The 20,084-nt window shown below is 49.8% G+C and overlaps 1 protein-coding gene across 1 annotated transcript in view; it reads left to right on the forward strand.

The window, feature by feature from the left end:
• Positions 1-20,084, forward strand: part of BTBD16 (BTB domain containing 16) — a 1,066,677-nt gene that overhangs the window by 812,121 nt on the left and 234,472 nt on the right. Inside the window, exon 13 of the mRNA XM_069611979.1 lies at positions 7,765-7,856. Coding sequence (XP_069468080.1) covers positions 7,765-7,856 — 92 coding nt within the window. The remainder of the gene's footprint in view (positions 1-7,764; positions 7,857-20,084) is intronic.

A 20,084-nucleotide genomic window follows, 5' to 3' on the forward strand; every position in this document is an offset into this window, starting at 1 on the left:
GACCTATCAAGCCAGAAAAAGTCAGCAAAATCTGCCTCCAGAGGTAAGGAGGAGTTTGCAAAAAACGGGGGGGGGGCAGTCGTCGGCGGGTAAACCGCCCACGAATGAAGGGAAAGGTAAAGGCCCGTCATCGGCCATACCGTCGACGAAACCAGCATCGACGACGACGTCGCTTAAGACATCGTCGACAGTTAGATCATCGTCATCGGACATGTCGACCGCGAAGCAATCGTCGACGAGCAAGAAACACCACTCGTCCACGAAGCATTCCTCCATGACGCAGTCGTCCACGGAACACACTCCACATTCGTCAACGAAGCCCTCGTCGACGGGAAAAGGTCAGTCGTCGACGGGAAAATCTCAGTCGTCGACGGGAAAAGCTCAGTCGACAGCGAAGCCTCCGTCGACGGGTCAATCTCTGTCGTCGACGGGAAAATCTCAGTCGACAGCGAAGCCTTCTTCGACGGGACAATCTCAGTCGTCGATGAGGATAACATCATCCATAACGCCTTCAGAGGCACCGCAAATTTCGGCAGTTACAGAGGAATTACTGCCTCTCACTCTTGAAGCTCCTGTCATTACAAGCAATATCATTGAGAAGAATACTGTAACTGAACCTCCGGTGCAGCAATTTTCACCTTTGGGGCACATGGCAGAACTTCCGGATATAATTCTTCAGGAAGAATTCTCTGATGCGGAAGTGGTGGAAGAGTCCATCGGTCCCTTACCGAAACAATACAGCCCTCCTTGGCACCCGTCCATGGGAGAATCCGAATATCCTCATGACCCGGTGCTCATGTTATCCGTGCAGAGGATTGTAGAAGAATTTTACAAACGGCAAAGGGAGAAGCAAATTCCGATTAATCCCATTCCTAGAGAGTCATCCCCGATTCCAGGCACATCGGGTTGCTCTCCTTAGAGGAGTAGACCGCAAAAACGGATGAGATCACCTGCTCGAAGACCGAGGAGCAGCACCCACAGTGCTTCACCTACAAGAGTCCCGTCACCACAGTCATCACACAGACAGCGATCGCCGGACGTAGATCCCACCATGGTACCGTCCACCATCTCGGTATCAGACTGGCAGGAGGATCCTTTTGGTGAATTTTCGGAACCAGAAGAAGGAGAAATAACTCAGGAGCCAGATGCACCCAGTGATTGGGATGACTACGTCGTCGAGAAGCCCAGGAGGAGAGACTCGCCGGGCAAGGCCTCACCACCGGATGATCTCGTCTCTTTCCACACCATAATAGGTAAAGCCGCAGAACTGTTTAAAATTCAGGTTTCTTCGGAGGAAAGGCAATCAGTGCTCTATGAGCACAGGGACAAACGAAGGAGGACTGTGACCACAATTCCCCTCCTCGATACCATCTGGGATTCCGGATCCAAGATCCTATCTACGCCCTTATCGACTCCGGCGTTGGTGTCCAGGCCAGAAAAGAAATATAAAGCTCCGGATTCGGCACCGCTTTGTTTAAGGGGTCATACGAAACCGGACTCAGTTATTACAGTGGCGGCCAGAAAGAAACTCGCCAACCCCTCCTCACCGTTGTCGGCCCCACCGGATAAGGACGGACGTAAATTGGAAGCCATGGGCAGGAAAGTGTCATCTTCTGCATCACTTACGATCAGAGCCGGTAACGCACTGGCCATGACCGCAAGATTCGATCGCGAGCTTTGGCTCCGCATGTCTAACTTGGCGAAACAATTACCACCGGAGTTCCAGGAGGAGGCAAAATCCATAATCGCGGATGGTGAAGCAACATCGGATCACATGATCGACGCAGCAGTTGATGTGGCCGAATCAGGCTTCAGGCAGATGGCGCACGGCACACTGCTCAGAAGGCAGGCCTGGATGAAGGCTACTAACTTTAGACCTGAAGTTCAGGCGCAGATTCTAGACATGCCATTTGATGGCCAAGATCTCTTTGGGAAAAAGATAGACGACCATTTGAAGGCAATCAAGACAGACACTGACACAGCCAGAGCCATCAGTTCTTTAAAGGACAAAAGTAAGGACCATCGGTCTTTTCGTCCCTTTAGAGGTTCATCTTCCAAGTTCAGGGGATACAGTCATTCCTCCTATGGTCAAAAAGCACAAGGCGGCACGTACCAAGCCAATAAATATCAGTCATCCAATAGATACGCCCATAGAGGCAGACGTGGCTCCGCCCAAGGGAAGTCGCAAGGCAAGCAGAACTGACGACCAATCCCCCCCCCCTTCGCCACGCCCCGGTGGGGGGAAGGGTGAGCCAGTTTTTCCAGCGCTGGCGGTCAATTACATCGGACAAATGGGTGTTACAGGTGATCCGAATTTCTGGACCAACCTCCTTCCCTGCCTCCAACTCCCCGCAGAGTGCATATGCTAAGACAGGTCATGTCCGAAGTGCAAAAACTGCTCCAGAAGGCAGCAGTAGAACCAGTACCCTATTCTCAGAGGGGAAAAGGTTTCTACTCCCGATTCTTCCTCGCCAGAAAGAAAAACGGTCAATGGAGGCCCATCTTGGACCTGAGGGCTCTCAACAAGTTCATCAAGCGCATAACTTTCAAGATGGTAGCTCTACAAGGGGTGCTACCTTGGTTAAACAAGCACGACTTCTTGGCCACTTTAGACTTGGAGGATGCATACTTCCACATTCCGATCCATCCAGCACACAGGCAGTTCCTCAGGTTCACAGTGGGAGGGCTCCACTTTCAGTTTCAAGTGCTTCCGTTCGGTCTAAAATCGGCGCCAAGAGTTTTCACGAAATGCCTGGCACCGGTAGCGGCAAGTCTCAGGAGAGCAGGAACGGACGTTTTTCCATACCTGGACGATTGGCTGATAAAGGCAAGTTCAGCTGCAAAGGCTCGTTCAGCATTCCCAGAGTGAGACCATCCACAGAGAGAATAGCAGCGATTCTACGCTTAACTTCGAACTTCCTACAGAAAGAGACAACATCTGTACGCTCTTACAAATCCCTATTGGGCATGATGTCATCATGCATATTCCTCATACCGAACTGCAGGCTTCGCATGAGGCCGGTTCAGGAAGCTCTGAACCACCAATGGAAACAAGCTTTCGGATGCTGGGAAGACATTGTCCAGATTCCATCGACGTTGCACAAGGCCCTTCGATGGTGGAACGCTCTGAGGAATCTTCTACAGGGAATGCCGTTTCAAGCACCGACATCGACCCTCCTGCTGCGGACGTACGCTTCCTTATCAGGCTGGGGCGCTCATCTTGCGGACCTCCAAACCAAGGGATCTTGGTCGGCACAAGAGTCCCAGCTCCACATCAATGTGTTGGAGCTCAGGGCTGTAAGGTTGGCGCTGAAAGCCTTCCTACCGGTTATAGCTGGTCAAGTTCTTACGGTCCAGACAGACAACACGACCTCCATGCACTATACAAACAAGCAGGGAGGCACGAGGTCTCAGATTCTGTCGCAAGAAGCCCAACACCTATGGGCATGGGCCTTGCGCTACGGGATACAGATCAGGGCAGAGCACCTTCCAGGAGTAGACAATGTCCTAGCGGACAGATTAAGCAGAGAATACACAGCGTCACACGAGTGGGAGTTGGACGACAGAGAAACCCGACGGATATTTGCCTTATGGGGCCATCCGCAGATCGACCTTTTTGCCACCAGGAACAACAAAAAATGCAAGAGATTTGCGTCAAGATACCCCGAGCACCAATCGCTGGGAGACGCGTTCTCAGTGGATTGGTCGGGGAAGCTCCTCTATGCCTTCCCACGCATTCCCCTCATGTCGAGGGTACTTCGCAGGGTGAAAGAACAGGATTGTTCCTTGATTCTTATTGCACCCGATTGGGCACGGCAAGTCTGGTACCCGACACTGAGACATCTATCCTGCAAAACCCCGATTCGTCTCAAATCGCGTCAATATCTACTGACACAACAGAACCGCAAGGTCCTCCACCATGACCCGAGGAGCCTGTCCCTCAAAGCATGGTTCCTGAGCAGCGTAAACTGATGCACCTAAAGTTACCATCAGAATGCTGGGATATCATCAGGGCCGCTAGAGCCCCGTCCACGCAACTCACCTACACCAGAAAATGGACCAGGTTTTCCAAATGGTGCGAGACCTCTGCGATCGATCCCCTCACGGCCTCGGTTGATCAAATTCTGCCTTACTTGTTGCACCTGGCTAAATCAGGGCTCTCACTGTCCTCTATCAAGGTCCATCTGTCAGCCATAGCGGCCTACACAGTAACCGCGGAGACGCAAGCCTTACTCTCCTTACCAGCGATCAAGATCTTCCTGAAAGGACTGATGCGTACTTATCCGCCTACACCTACACCAGTTCCGGACTGGAGCCTCAACACCGTCTTAACAGCCCTCATGCAACCTCCCTTCGAGCCCATACATAGATGCGATATGAAATTCTTGTCCTGGAAGACATCCTTCCTGGTAGCCATCACATCGGCCAGAAGGATCAGTGAGTTGCAAGCTTTGTCTTCGGAACCTCCGTTTACCTTGTTCCAGAAGGACCGCGTCATCTTAAGGCCTCACCCGAAGTTCCTCCCCAAGGTACTTTCGGAGATGTCCTTCACTGAGCGCATTGTTTTACCAACCTTCTTCCAGAATCACGCTTCGGAAGCGGAAAGGACATTACACTCTCTAGACGTTTCTAGGGTGTTGAAGTTTTACTTGCAAAGAACCAAGGAGTTCCGCTCCTCAAACCGGCTATTCATTTCCTTCTCTGGCCGTACCAAGGGCCAACATATATCCAAACAAAGCCTGGCATGCTGGGTATCGTCCTGCATCACCCACTGTCATCAGTTGAAAGGCGACCCTTTAACTAGACCGCCGTCTGCGCACTCCACCAGAGGAAGGGCTGCGTCAACAGCATTCCACGAAAGACATATGCAGAGCCGCCACGTGGAGCACTCTGCATACTTTCGCGAAACACTACTGCCTGACTGAAGATACCAACAAAGAAACTGCAGTTGGACAGGCAGTGCTCCGCCATCTCTTTGTATAAGGTAGGACCAGCCTCCTTTCCCACCTTTCCCGAAGTATGTAACCGTTGTGTTGCTGCATGGTAAAGGTTTGATCAAAAATATGTTTTTCTGTAATTATGCATATCTGTTTATAATGGTGGCATGTTTTAACTGCTTGGTATTCTATTCAAGCATCTGAATCTATGAAAGATCCAATGCTGGAGAAGTCTTAGTTACTTACCTGTAACTGTATTTCTCCAGCATTGGTATCTTTCATAGATTCACATGCGCCCGCCCGCCTCCCCTGAGAGGCTGCTCCTATGCTCGGCATCCATCATACTGCAATCTCTACGGTTCAAAATCTGAAGATGGCTGCCGGGGGCGGAGCTTAAGCCCTGCCACCTCATTGGCTGGGGCCATAAAGGACCAAAGTGAGGTGGAGGGACTACACAATGAAGTGGCTCATAGGCTATAATGGGCTATGTGCATGCACTGCTAGGTGGCAGTATATATATATATATATATATATATATATATATATATATATATATATATATATATATATATATATATTAAAAAAAAAATGTATTATTATTATTATTATTTAATTTATCACCGAGGATTCCCAGTCTGACGACGGGGAATATTTAAGCATCTGAATCTATGAAAGATACCAATGCTGGAGAAATACAGTTACAGGTAAGTAACTAAGACATCCCCTTGAAGGGGCAACAAACACAGGAGGGTTCACTACACCACAGTGAGGATCCTCGCAGAGAAACTACTGTGTGTAGCTGTAAACAGAAAGTGCAAATGAAATACAATGATTGCACTACACAATCTATACAACACTGCCTTTGTGTATATGTATAAATTTGCAGTGGAAAAGAACGCAGCCCAGAGGAATTCACAATTGTTATGAGTAATTCAAAGCTTTCCATTCATCACTTGTTAGCACTGGCCCGGTTAGAGCCTCTGCTTAGAATTTAGCCTTGTCATGGCAAGCAGGAGAAGTCAAAATTAAGATGAATGTGAAAATACTATTTTCGAAACGTTTTGACCAACAAATGAACAAAATTACAAATATTCTTTCGCTTTCAAAAGCAATAAGACTGTAGGCATAAAGCAGGCAATTAGTGTATCTAGGCCAATGGTCTTCAAACTTTTTTGGCCTCGGCCCCCCTAAGCAAGATTTGGGCAGGGCGAACCCCCCAAAAATGCCAAATGGACAATATGTACAAATGGCTATGAACTATTGCACGCTGTCACCGCACCCTACTCCGATTATAGTCCATGGGCTTACTCACCTGCTCCCATCACAGTCGCTGGGCTCCCTCAGCCCACTCCTACCCAGTCCCTGGACTCTCCCCGCCCACCACAGACCATGGGCGCTCCCCACCCTGCTCCCACCACTATCACAGTGCTCCCGCCCATACTGCTCCCACCACAGTTCCTTCCCTCCCCCCACCCCGTTCCCAACAGAGTCTGAGGGCCAGTGGGAGCTGGTGAATTTTTAAATGGAGGGGCATACATATTTCCCACAAAAATGCCATAGCGAACGAGCGCAGCGAGGGAGCCTGAACCAATCAATGAGGGTTTGTGTTTTTTTTTTTCCTGTCCCCTGGGCTCCACAGCGCCTGAGAAGGAGAGCTGATTTTGGCAGGTGGGTAGGGGGATTGTGCAACAAAGGCATTTTTAAAATGCCTTTGTTGTACAACCCTCCTTCTCCCCTCTACCCCAGACTCGCCAAAATCAGCTCAATGGACCAAAACAAACACACACATTCACACAGCAATCACTCTATCATTCACACGAGCACACATCACCATACACTCACTCATAACACAAGCATACACGCATCCCTACACATATTTAAATAAAAAATAAATGAACATAAACATACCTTCTGCAGGGGCCTGCATGTGGGTGCTGAAATGCCCCGCTCCAGGTTGCTCTGTCCGTATGTGCAAAGAGGCGCAGAAGCTCCCCCTCGAACATAGACATGCAGTGCCCTAGACAGCATTTCCAATGAGCTATGCGAGGCAAAACGCCTGCAGCCTTGTATGACTCAGTGAGCATGTGCAGCTGGGGAAATTGTGTTTTCCTTTGACAGTTCAGCCAGCCCAGGAGCACTCCCTCACCTGGCAAAAGTAGCCGAGGGAGTTCTAAGTGTTTCACTGGGCTGGCTCCTCGGCTCCTCCATAATGGGTGAGGGGCCACTGGCTGGACGCCCGACGCCCATTATGCAAGAGCCGCCAGGCTCGGACTGGCCTATAGGGCAAAAGGGCGATGCCCGGACCAAAAATGCAAAATACTAGTGTAGGCCAGTCAAAATGGGACACTTTTTTGACCAATGTGGGCCAGTTTGATGAGTTACTTCATTATGCAGCTAGTAGTTTTGACCTTTGTTGGTGAATAAATATTCTTTAAATGTCACAATTTGCTTACAAAAGAACCAAAAAACACCCCCTTGGATACTATTCAAAAAGTCTGTGACTAAAGGAAAGAATATCCATTTGCAACTGCATGCCACTTTTTCATTGGTGCCTGAGACAGTTTTATGGTCCAGTCCAACCATGTGAGCCCCCCCTGCTCATTTCCTCCAATCATGCCAATTTTTTTACATTTCATGCTGGGCTGGCTCTCGCGCCCCCCCTGAGATGCAGCTACACCCTCCTGGTGGGGGGGACCCAAGTTTGAAGACCTCTGATCTACGCGCTTCAATAGGCATGGGCGTGCATAGAGTTGTTGGGTGCTCTTTCACTGCAGAGGTTTGTGTCCAGCCTGCTCATTAACCACTTCCTTTTTTTCTTTTTCTTTAGTTTACCCAAGAGAGGTGCATTTTTGGAGACAAAAGAAGGACAGAGGTACACGCCTATATTCCAGTCTTTACGCCTGCACGGAATCACAGAGAGTAAGTGTCCACTGCTACTCTGCCTTGTGTGGCTGTTGATATTTCTGGAACAACGTGCTGCTTGCTGTGTGAAAGCTCCAGTCTGGTCTGGATGGGATGTGGATTGCTGCTGAAGCTGTAGCTGGCTCAATAGATGTGCATTTGGAGGGTTCAGTTAAATCTTGGCCTAGAACGTGGCAGCTTTGCTAATGATAGCACACTGTTGTGGGTAGCCGGTGCTTCGGGCCACCCCGTACTAACACGCACATGCATACAAGCACTGAGACATGACACATGCGACCATGCTTTCCAAGGTCCAGGCGGCAAATGCCGCACAGACTTTCTTTATTCAAAACGCGCATGCGCAACCCAAAACGAGGCTCCCGAATGCGCCGTGTACACTGACAACGTCACATCCCTTTTTTTCTTTAATTAAAACAAACTAGTATCAATAACACAACAGTCCAACATGGAACAACGATGAATGTCAGCGTAGGGGATCGCTGACCTGACTAGGACGCCAGCTCAGTCTCCTGAGTCCAGGATGTAGTCCCTAAGCCGAGCCGGCAGCCGGCGATTATTTCGCACCGGATATCGGGGACTGTTCTGGGGGATCGCTCCTGGGCACTCCACCCGCAGCAGCCCTTCCGGTGGGGTATCCGTTCCGGGGCTCTCCGTCCCTGCATCCAATGGGGATCCCTCGTCGGGGCCTGTCTCCTTACCGGGAACGTCCACTTTCTTCCTCCCGGACTTTCTCGTTGTCAATAACCCCGCGTTCTCGGCCCTCCATCTCAGGGATCAATCCTCTCGGGCAGCGTCCAAAAAGCGCCTCGGCTGGGGCGAGCCCCGTGGACTGGTGGGGCGTGGCTCTTTATTCCCTTAGGAACTCAACCAATTTCTGCCGTACGTAGGTCATTCCCTCCGATGGCAGATATTCTGAAAACTTTGTTAAGGGTCCGCATCATTCTCTCAGCTTCACGATTGGCCCGAGGCCAGAGGGGCGAGACCTTCCGATGTTGGATACCTTTTTCTTTCAAGTACGCAAACTGGTTTCCCGTGAACAGGGGTCCATTGTCTGAGCACAACAGTTCGGGGAAACCATGCGTGGCAAACATTCTGTCCAACGCCCTGGTGGTGTGTTCAGTCGCTGTTGATTCGACCACTTCCACTTCCGGGTACCTCGACCATTGGTCGACCACCGCCAGAAAGTACATGCCCCTTCCCCTTGATTCAAAGTCGGCATGGACCGTGCCCCACGGCTTCTCACTCCGTTCCATGGAAATGATGGGTGGAGCCCTCTCTACCGGACTCGCTGCTTGGCACGGCAAACACCTCTTCACAAACAACTCCACCAGACTTTCCAGATCAGGGAACCATACCTTGGGTCTGAGCCGCGCCTTTGTCTTGGCGATACCCTGGTGTCCCATATGGGTCACTTCCAGGACACGGTTCCTTAGGGCTTGTGGAATGACTATTTGCCTCCCCCACAGCAGTAGTCCATCTTCCGATATTGAAAGTTCGTCCCTCACCTTCCAGAGCGCCTGAAGGTCCTTCTGAGCCCTCTGTTCCCGTCTGGAGTTGTTTTGGAGCATCTCCTTCCAGTCACCACTTCTCACCGCCTCCTTGACCATCTGAAACACTTCATCCATCGCGACTCCTCGGCCACTGCCACCCAGGATAGTGCCATGGGCATCGCGCTCTCTACCACGTGGCACACCAACTCCTGGTAATCCAATACTTCACTGGGGCCTTCTGCCCGCTCGTGACTCGGGTGGTGGGAGAGGTAGTCCGCCGGATTATTAGTCCCCGGTCTGTAGACAAGCTTAACCCCGTACTCGATGAGTGCTAGCATCCAGCGCTCTATCCTTGGGGGAGGTTTGAACGACACGCCCGCCAGGATGGGCAGGAGCGGCTTGTCGTCAGTCACAACCCTCACTGGCTTGCCCAGAATGTACAGACGAAAATGGTGGCAACCCCACAGAATGGCCAACGCCTCTCTCTCAATCTGCGAGTAGCGCTTTTCCATGTCCGTTAGAGCTTTACTCGCATAGGCAATGGGCTGCATGTCTCCTCTATTATCGGCCTGCATAAGGACAGCCCCTAGACCCACCGGGCTGGCGTCAACTACAATCTCTGATTCTGCGGTGGGGTCAAAATACACCATTGTGTCCCGATCAGACAGAGCTTTCTTGATCTCCTGAAACGCCTCCTGCTCTCTCCTGTCCGACACCCAGATGGCCTCCTTCCTGGTCAAAGCCCTGAGAGGCTCGGACAGGGACGCCAACCCCTTGATGAAGTGCCCGAAATAGTTGACCATCCCCAGGAAGCTACGTACTTCCGTGGGAGACTGGGGCGCCGCCGCTTCGCGGATGTCTTTGACCTTCTCAGGATCTGGCGATACGCCGCTGGCATGGAATATGAAGCCAAAAAAACCAATTCTGTCATTGAAAAACTCACATTTATCACGGTGCAGAGTGAGACCCAGCTCGCTCAACCTTCGCAGGTTCTCCAATCTCTTCATGTGCTCTGCCTTGGACTCTGCAAAAACCAAAATGTCATCACGCATATTGAGTACCCCTTTTATGCCAGCCAGTGCACCCCTGATGGCATTTTGAAAAACTTTCGCCGCCGAGCATATGCCAAAACTCAGGCGTTTAAACTGATAGAGGCCCTCGTGTGTAGTAAACGTTGTAATATATCTGGAATCTGGGTGGAGCTCTAGCTGGTGGTAGCCCGACCTCAGATCCAGCTTCCAGAACACTCTGGCCCCTTGTAGTTCCCCCACAATGTCATCCAGGGTTGGTGTCAGATGTCTCTCACGTTTAATGGCGGCATTCGGGAGGCGCATGTCCACGTAGATGCGTACCGCCCCCGGCTGCTTCGGTTTCGGTGCCAACACGATGGGCGAGAACCAGGGCGTTGGCCCCTCCACCCTCTCAATGATGTCCATTTCGACCAGAAGTTGAAGCTCCTTCTCCACTTGCTCCCTGAGATGGAACGGGATCCTTTAATGTTTGAGGGCGGTGGGCCGGATGGTATCATCGTTATGTAGACGCACTGGGGGACCCTTCAGCTTGCCCACTCCCTGAAAGATACCGGCGAATCTGGTCAGCGGTTGGTCAATGTCCACCTGGTACACCTCAAGGGCAAAATGCACCAGGTTCAACGCCTCTGACACAGCACAGCTGAGAAGCGAGTGCTGGCTGATGTCCGTGACAAAAAACCGGGCTTTGATGGTCTTGGTCCCTCTGGTGACAGGTGCCACAAACACCCCTTGAATGGGTAGCGGAGTTTCGCCTCCAAAGGTGAAAATCTTTGCCGTTGACACATCCAATGGTGGTGGTCCCGGGATTGCCCTGTAATGGTTGGTGGCAAGCACACAGACAGAGGTGCCCGTGTCTATCAGTACCTGCGTCGGGACACCTTGAATGTCAACCACACACTTAGGCTGTCTCTTTTTTCGTGCTCCTGTCGCAAGGTTCGAAATGAAAAAAACCTCTTCTTCCTCTTCCTCTTCCTCTGCGATATCTAGTCTCTGGACATCTTGCTCCAGTGTCGCAACACTGCGTTGTCTCCTGTGCCCGTCACCATTAGGCCTCGCCGGTCCTCTTTGCGTGGCAACCGGTGTGGGGGCACGACACATCCTGGCATAATGGCCTGGACCATTGCACCTGCCGCATGTTCTTGATTTGGTGGGACAGTCATCAGAGTGGGGCAGATCATATCCGCAGTATTGGCAAATGGTCGCTGATCCATGTGCTGGGGCTGCCTCCTGGCGTTTCTGGCTCCATCGTGCCTTCGATGAAGCTTGCCTTCCCACTGCAAATGCCTCTTCAGACCTTCCGGGGCGCACAGCAGCGTCCATCTTAGCTCCTCTCGTCTCAGCCAATTCATACACCCTGCCACTGTCTAATATTTGGACAAGAGACAGTCCCGGCTCTCGCAGTATCTGTCTGCGTAGTTTGCCCAAACTGCACCCCTGAATCACTTGATTGCAGATAATACCCTCTTCATTGTCCCACCTACAAGTGGTAGCCATCTGCCCCAGGCGTGCGCAGAACTGATCAAGCGATTCCTTCTCCCGCTGTTTCTCACCACAGAATAAAAATCTGTCGAAGTCCACGTTGGAAAGGGGAATGAAATAGTTCTTGAGGGCAGTTTTAACGGCATCATACGTCGCCACTTGTAGGTTTAGAGACTCATATATGCGGAGAACGTCCATCCCAGCCGAATAGAGCAATGTCGCCCTCTTGGTGTCGTCATTGGTCTCTCCGGTCGCTGCAAAGTACATGTCCTGTTTTTTATCCCCAGCAACCATTTTGGGCCCAATTTTGAGGGTGGACCTGAAGTGTCAAATTCCTGCATGGGTAGTAATAGCCCTGTTGTCTGCGCACTACCGTTTGCGTCGCCGACGCTTCTCCATCGCTGTCCGTCATCTTCGCCAGTCGCACAGGCACCTCACTGCAATATTAGAGGCTGCAAACGTGACTCGGACAGATCACTGAGGCACCTGGTCCCGTGCGCAGAGGCGACTCGGTGCTACGACGACGTTCCACTGCCAGGCTGCCTTCTGTGTTTATACGGTCCTTCAGTCCTCTTGGAACAAAGTGCTGCGGACGCTTTGGCGTTTTGTCTTCGGTTAGCACGTAGGCAGCGCACGAGCACCCTCGCGGGCCACTACTGCCTTTCGGCCTGAGGCTAACGATATCGCCATTGCTCGCGTCGGATTCAGGATACACAACGAAGAAAATGCTCGTGGTTGACACGTCGGTGCGTGTCAAGCTGCTCACTTTGTTGTATCCCGCCTCGTCGCCAATGTTGTGGGCGAGCCGGTGCTTCGGGCTGCCCCGTACTAACACGCACATGCATACAAGCACTGAGACATGACACATGCGACCATGCTTTCCAAGGTCCCGGTGGCAATCGCTGCATGGACGTTCTTTATTCAAAACGCGCATGCGCAACCCGAAACGAGGCTCGGGCATGCGCCGTGTACACTGACAACGTCACACACACCTGCCATGAGGCTGTGGGGCCTCCGCTGCCATGCCCAGGGCTGCAGCACTTCCAGGTCTAGATGGGCACATAGAAGGCCTGTTCAGCGTGTCGCTCTTCACACGTGGAAGGGCCACAGGAGGCGCTGTGGCTGTCACATCTTAATCAAGGTGCACCAGCTTTAAAGCTGATGGGGTCTGAACTTGTAGCCATGCAGGAAGTAAAAAGCCGGGAGACGAATGATAGGCATCTCTTCCTGCTTTTAGCAAAAGCTACTTGGACGTTGGCAGGAAGAGCAAAAGAAGCATCAGGAATTAAACAATGTTTGCATGCATGTCTGTACATGTATGTAGAGATCTTCCGTGTTAAGTTTGAGACATTACATCTGCCTCTGTGTGTCTCATCTTTTTGTACTTATGCAAAATGACAATCTTTGCTTCAGTCACCTGGCCCCATTCCTGACCCTGTATTGGGAGACAGGGTGACTCAGCCCTCTATAATGTGAATCTGAAGGCTGGTTTTATTGACAGTGCACACAGAGGCGGCCACATGCAATTGGGATAGACATAACGGGTAGAGGGCACGGTAATACAGTTTTCTCCTAAGCCTATAGCCACAACAAGAAAAGGCCTCTAGAACGTTACAGGTCGCGGCGCCAGAGTCTCAAACAGTAACACAAATGAAAAGAGCGCTGGAGATGTGCATGTTTCATTTGTGTTTCTTTCAGAAATGTGCAGGTTACCTTATATTCAAAGATTACCTGTCCATTTCTAGCGGGCTGTGCATCAGCGCAAAAAATGTGCTGGGCAGCCCCCCTCCACAAACAGTATGAATGACAGACTTCAATCACCCATATGAGTGCTGGGTGCTTATTTGAAGAGGACTGCCCCTTAAGGGTCGCCTCACTACGAAATGGAAACAAAAAAAAGTGTAAGAGCCATGGTTTAAACCGCGACGATCACACTTCAAGAAAAAGGCATGACAGGGTCAAAATTACATTGTCATGATTTTCGCGTTCCCTGTGCACCTGCTCCAAACAGGCTTTAGGGGATGTACCTACTTTTGAGAATCTGGACCTTAATCTTTATTAATTGGAGTTAAAGTATTCAAAAACTATCGCCTGACGGTATCAAGCTACAAAGTCCATTTGGGGATAAAGTTTATGTAATTTGGACTGATAAAATATGTCTAGAGTCAAAGTAATTAGATTATAAAGTAAAGTTTTGTTAAAATGTGAAACTGCTCCCAACTGATTCTGGCAGCCTGTCTGTACTTATGCCATGGCATCTGTACTGCTCCCTAACAGATTCAGCCAGCCTTTCTGAACTTATGCCATGTCATCTGTACTGCTCCCTAACAGATTCAGCCAGCGTTGCTGCACTTATGCCATGTCATCTGTACTGCTCCCTAACAGATTCTGGCAGCCTTTCTGCACTTATGCCATGTCATCTGTACTGCTCCCTAACAGATTCAGCCAGCCTTTCTGAACTTATGCCATGGCATCTGTACTGCTCCCTAACAGATTCAGCCAGCCTTTCTGAACTTATGCCATGTCATCTGTACTGCTCCCTAACAGATTCAGCCAGCGTTGCTGCACTTATGCCATGTCATCTGTACTGCTCCCTAACAGATTCTGGCAGCCTTTCTGCACTTATGCCATGTCATCTGTACTGCTCCCTAACAGATTCTTGCAGCCTTTCTGCACTTATGCCATGTCATCTGTACTGCTCCCTAACAGATTCTGGCAGCCTTTCTGTACTTATGCCATGTCATCTGTACTGCTCCCTAACAGATTCAGCCACCCTTTCTGTACTTATGCCATGTCATCTGTACTGCTCCCTAACAGATTCAGCCAGCCTTTCTGAACTTATGCCATGTCATCTGTACTGCTCCCTAACAGATTCAGCCAGCCTTGCTGTACTTATGTCATGGCATCTGTACTGCTCCCTAACAGATTCTGGCCCTCATTACGACCCAGGCGGTAAGGGGTTTACGCCAGCGTTAACAGCGCCGACCCTTACCGCCTGAGTACGAGGTCCCTTAGCGCCATGGCGGATTTAACACCTGCTTTTAGCAGGTGTTAAAATCCATGGCGCTAAGGGACCATGGAGTTAATTACGCCACCGTAATTTACGGTGGCGTAATTAACGCCTTCCCCACTCCCATTATGCCCTATGGGGCAAAAATGGGAATGGGGAAGGGTAAATGGGAATTGGGGACTTACCGCCCCGCCAAGGTCGGAATGGGGCGGTAAGTCCGCCAACCACCATGGCGGAATTGCAACCTTAGCGCCATGGACCATGGTGCTCATAGCACCATGGTCCTCCGCCAAGGTCGTAATGAGGGCCTCTGTCAGGCTTTCTGTACTTATGCCATGTCATCTGTACTGCTCCCTAACAGATTCGGCCAGCCTTGCTGTACTTATGTCATGGCATCTGTACTGCTCCCTAACAGATTCTGGCAGCCTTTCTGTACTTATGCCATGTCATCTGTACTGCTCCCTAACAGATTCGGCCAGCCTGTCTGTACTTATGCCATGGCATCTGTACTGCTCCGTAACAGATTCTGGCAGCCTTTCTGTACTTATGCCATGTCATCTGTACTGCTCCCTAACAGATTCTGGCAGCCTTTCTGTACTTATGCCATGGCATTTGTCCTGACACCTCATTTTACACCTTTGATAGTCTCAGAGGTCAAGAGAGTGCCATCAAAAGTGAACTAGATGGTGCTGGTGGAAGCCCTGTGTTCTTATGAAGGCCGTTCCCAACTTCACCAAACCTAGAGGGGTGCTTTCTATGTGCACAGGCCAGCCATGCCCTTTGAAAATGGGGATTGGAGATTTTCTGTGGGTGTAAACTTCCAGTGACTCAAGTCCTAAACCATCTGGGATTAGGAGTGGGAACTCTACTATTACCTCCAAGCAGGCAAAGTGAAGACATAGTGTAGTAAAATGTTGCTGTCAGGTTTGATTGGTGACTGCCCTTACCCCTGAAATTGAAATGGGGGTTTGAAAAAAGGCCTGCTTGTAAATCACTTTCTTGTAACATGCCGGGATTCTGAACTGCAGGGAAGGCTTTGCCCTGATCAGCTAATCCTGAAAGACGGTGTGCCTACCTTGGACAGAGCTTTCCCGGGAACCTGCTCAGTCTGAAAAGGGCTGCCTCTATGCTTTGTCACTGGACTGGCTACCAGCGTTGTAGAAGCCAACTCCAGAGAGCAGTGGGATAGGAGCTGCATGTGAGACCTGCTTATCTTTCTGTGGGAAAATGTCTTCAAGACCCACCTCGGATGGCCATGGGATTTTCATGGTACAGAATGATTCAAGACCAGTCGGCTGGATCCTATAAGGCCCATGTCCTGGACCAGTGCTAGGAAGAGCACTGCATGATCATGAAATACCATTGTTGCACCTCTTCGAATTTCAGGTGTCTGATGTTACCCAGAGAATTGTGTGTCCAAAAAACGCACTTAGAAAAATGTGCCGCCTTGACCTGCGCTTGCTGCATATCCCTACTGCAAGGTGTGCTATTCCTCAATTCAGCTGTTTACCTTTTTAATTCCTGCTACCTTGCAGCACTGTCTTTTGTTGCTGGGCCTTTCAACATGGCTGCATCTTTGTTCTACTAGCCTCACATTCCTGGGCCTGGCCCTGCTCCCCCTCTCATTGGTTGCATTTGGCTTCTAAGCCAATCAGGGCAACCGGGAGGCGGGAGCAACCTAAGGCCCCCAACAAGGCCCCTCATCCATTCTCCCTCACTTCTACGTGCATGACACAGAGCTGCCTCTCCCTGTATTCTTTCACCTGCAATCCTGTGGGGTAAGGTTGGCACCATTTGGAAAGCGCATGGCAGTGCATTAACTTTCTACAAAATTTGATTTTAAAATTTTTCGCCTTGACCTGTGCTCGCCGCACGTCCCTACAGCAAGCTCTGCTATTCCTCAATTCAGCTGTTTACCTTTTTTAATTCCTGCTACCTTACAGCACTGCCCTTGGTTGCTGGGCCTTTCAACATGGCTGCATCTTTGTTCTACTAGCCTCGCATTCCTGGGCCTGGCTCCGCTCCCCCTCCCATTGGTTGCATTTGGCTTCTAAGTCAATATGGGCAACCGGGAGGCAGGGCCGGCCAGGACTAGCTAAGGCCCTCAACGAAGGCCCCTGTCTGCTCCTAGAACGCTACTTGTGACTTATATTTTCTGCAACCCAGCACCCGGTCCTCCATGATGCTGCAAGCTCACTCTTCACTGTATACCGGACTACCAAGACATTTAACCTAATTCACTATGGGTTAGTTTCCCTCCTTCTGACTACCCCTACCCTCCTTTTGACTTTCACTTTCCCTTCTCTGCTTGTTCTCCCATTTTTACGCTTCCAAATGCTTTACATTTATGCACCCATCACTAGCATCTGATTCCTACTTCAATTCAAAACTTGGCTGTGCTTGAGCATTTAATTTTTGTAAGTCAAACTTGGCTGCGCCTTCTGCATTTATTTTTTGAAAGTCAAAGTTGGCTGTGCTTATGCATTATTTCTGAAAGTCAAACTTGGCTGTGCTTATTCATGTATTTCTGAAAGTCAAACTTGGCTGTGCTTGTGCATTATTTTTGAAAGGCATAATTGGCTGTGCTTGTGCATTATTTCTGAAAGTCAAACTTGGCTGTGCGTGTGCATTATTTCTGAAAGTCAAACTTGGCTGTGCTTCTTTATTTATTTCTGAAAGTCAAACTTGGATGTGCTTGTTCATTAATTTTTGAAAGTCAAGCGTGGCTGTTCTTGTGCATTTATTTCTGAAAGGCATAATTGGCTGTGCTTGTTCATTAATTTTTGAAAGTCAAACTTGGCTGTGCTTGTGCATTATTTTTGAAAATCAAAGTTGGCTGTGATTGTGCATTTATTTTTTAAATTCAAACTCGGCAGTGCTTGTGTATTATTTCTGAAAGTAAAACTTGGATGTGCTTGTTCATTTATTTCTGAAAGTCAAACTTGCCTGTGCTTGTTCATTCATTTTTGAAAATCAAACTCGGTTGTTCTTGTGCATTAATTTTGAAAGTGAAACTTGGCTCTGCTTGTGAATTTTGCTTAGGCTAAAACCAGCTGTGCTCTTGTGCAGACCTGCTGTGCCCACTGCTTGAATTGAATTTACTTCTCTGTAACCTGCTGGCCCAGTGACTGCTCCATACCGCTGTACTTGTCTACTCTTCCCGCTGCTCCTCTCTCTACTCACCCATGGCGCTTTATGTTTCTCCTATCTACGCCAACTGCTTCTCTATCAACTATCCTTCCCTTCTCACTATGTCTGGAAGGACGAAGATTAAAAAGGATATCTTGGCCACCAACCCAGGTCTCCCCATCGCTTATATCTATTCCAGTGCTTCCTCCAGACAGATCCTCTCTGATATCCTCTTTGTCGTTCCTTTGCCAGATCTATGGACTCTTCATATGATCTCTGTGCTCTGTCCTCCTCTCCCATTAATGGTGACACTCGCTGGGAAGCCCTTATGGCCCCCTATGACTCCTCTAAGATCATCATTAATGTCTACCTTTATGGCACTGTCATGGTCCAAGGCCCTCAGGGCAATCTCTTCCTCTTTGATAGGTGTTTCCCTCGCCTCATCATTTTCCTTTCATCTCCTGTTCTCCCCCTTGCCCACCTCACCTTTGCAGGGCCTACCTCTGATTTTTACCCCTCCCCAGAAGGCCTTTAAGGCTGGCAACCTTCTTTATCTTGCCACTCTCAACTCTAGCTCTGTTGTCAAACCCTTCTCCGACATCTGCCACCTCCTGTAAGAACTTGACCTTGATGTCCTCGGTCTTACCGACACATGGTTCACGGCCATCTCTGTCATGAGCTTTGACAGTATCCTCCCCGATGGCTACAAAATCCTCTCAGCACCCATATCCACCAGGCACGGAGGGGGGAAGCCCTGATCATTCTGAGTGGATTCCTGCCTCTATCATTCCCACACAGACATACTCCTCTTTCGAATGCCTTGGCTGCAGGCTCTGTCTCTCTCATAGCCACTCGCTTACTGTTGCTACTCTCTACCAACCCCCTGGTCAGAATCACCAAATTTCTCTCTGAGTGGGTGGACCTCTCCTCCTCCCTCCTGGCCTCAATCACTCAACTCCTCCTTCTTGGTGACCTCAATATCCACCTAGATTCTACTTGTTCTTCCTCTGTACTCTTCCGCGACCTCTGTGATTCCCTCTCCCTTCTTTCTATCCTCCGCTCTGGCCCTACTCACTCTGCAGGGCACACACTTGATGTCTTGATCCCCTCTGACCTCCCCCTCTCCTGGAGCGATCACTCCCTCCTCTACTCCCATATCTCCCTCTCTATCCCCCAGGCCAAGCCAACCCCAACACTGCCCCCTACCTTCTCGGATATCCGTCCCATGAAGCGTGTGTCAGTTGAGACTTTCACAGCCATCTTCTCTCCCCCACCCACCTTCCACCTCTGGCTGACTCACATCCTGACACAGCCCTGTCTTTGCTCTACTCTTCCATTTCCAACACTCTTGATGCTCTTGCCCCTGTCATGAAGATCTGTTTGAAGCCCAAATCCAAGTGCAACTCTTGGTATGACTCTGACCTACCTAAACTTAAACAAAAGTGTAGGGTGGCTGTTAGGCAGAATCCTGTGCAGTGCCCTTAGGGACCACTACACACAATTAAGACTACGGGTGGTGATACATGTTTTACCTTTGGTACAAGCCTGTACTACTATGTCATAGTGGTAGCAGTGGCAGAGCAGCCAGGCTTATCTCAAGAGTATATGAGCAGTAGCAGAGATTACACAAAGGGACCACAATTACTATGACTCAAGCAAACACTGACTAAAGGTTTCAGGTAGAAAAATATAAGTACATTTATTTTTAAACCATTTGTTATAAACACAACACTTCTATTAAACTTCAATACAACACTTCTATTAAACTTCAATAAAAACCACACATTAAATATACTACAACTAACCAATTCACTTTGTACAGTAAGTCTCAAGGTAAGTACCCTGTGTTTGAATGAACCGGTTTTGGGAACAAAACACGTTACCGCGAATACGATTGCAATCACTTTTTGACAGTTCGGTCTACTAAACAAACGCGTATCTGTGACATGAAATGCTACCGGGGCAAAAACACACTTAGCACCTGAGATACCCAGAGGGAGTAAATGTCAAAGGGCCAGAGCCAGGGTCGAAAGACACCGGGGCCAGTTGCCGAAGATCACACGGTCTAACAGTTCACGATTCAACG

This window comes from Ambystoma mexicanum, chromosome 8 (assembly GCF_040938575.1).
Source record: "Ambystoma mexicanum isolate Mex_15411 chromosome 8, UKY_AmexF1_1, whole genome shotgun sequence".
NCBI lineage: Eukaryota > Metazoa > Chordata > Amphibia > Caudata > Ambystomatidae > Ambystoma > Ambystoma mexicanum.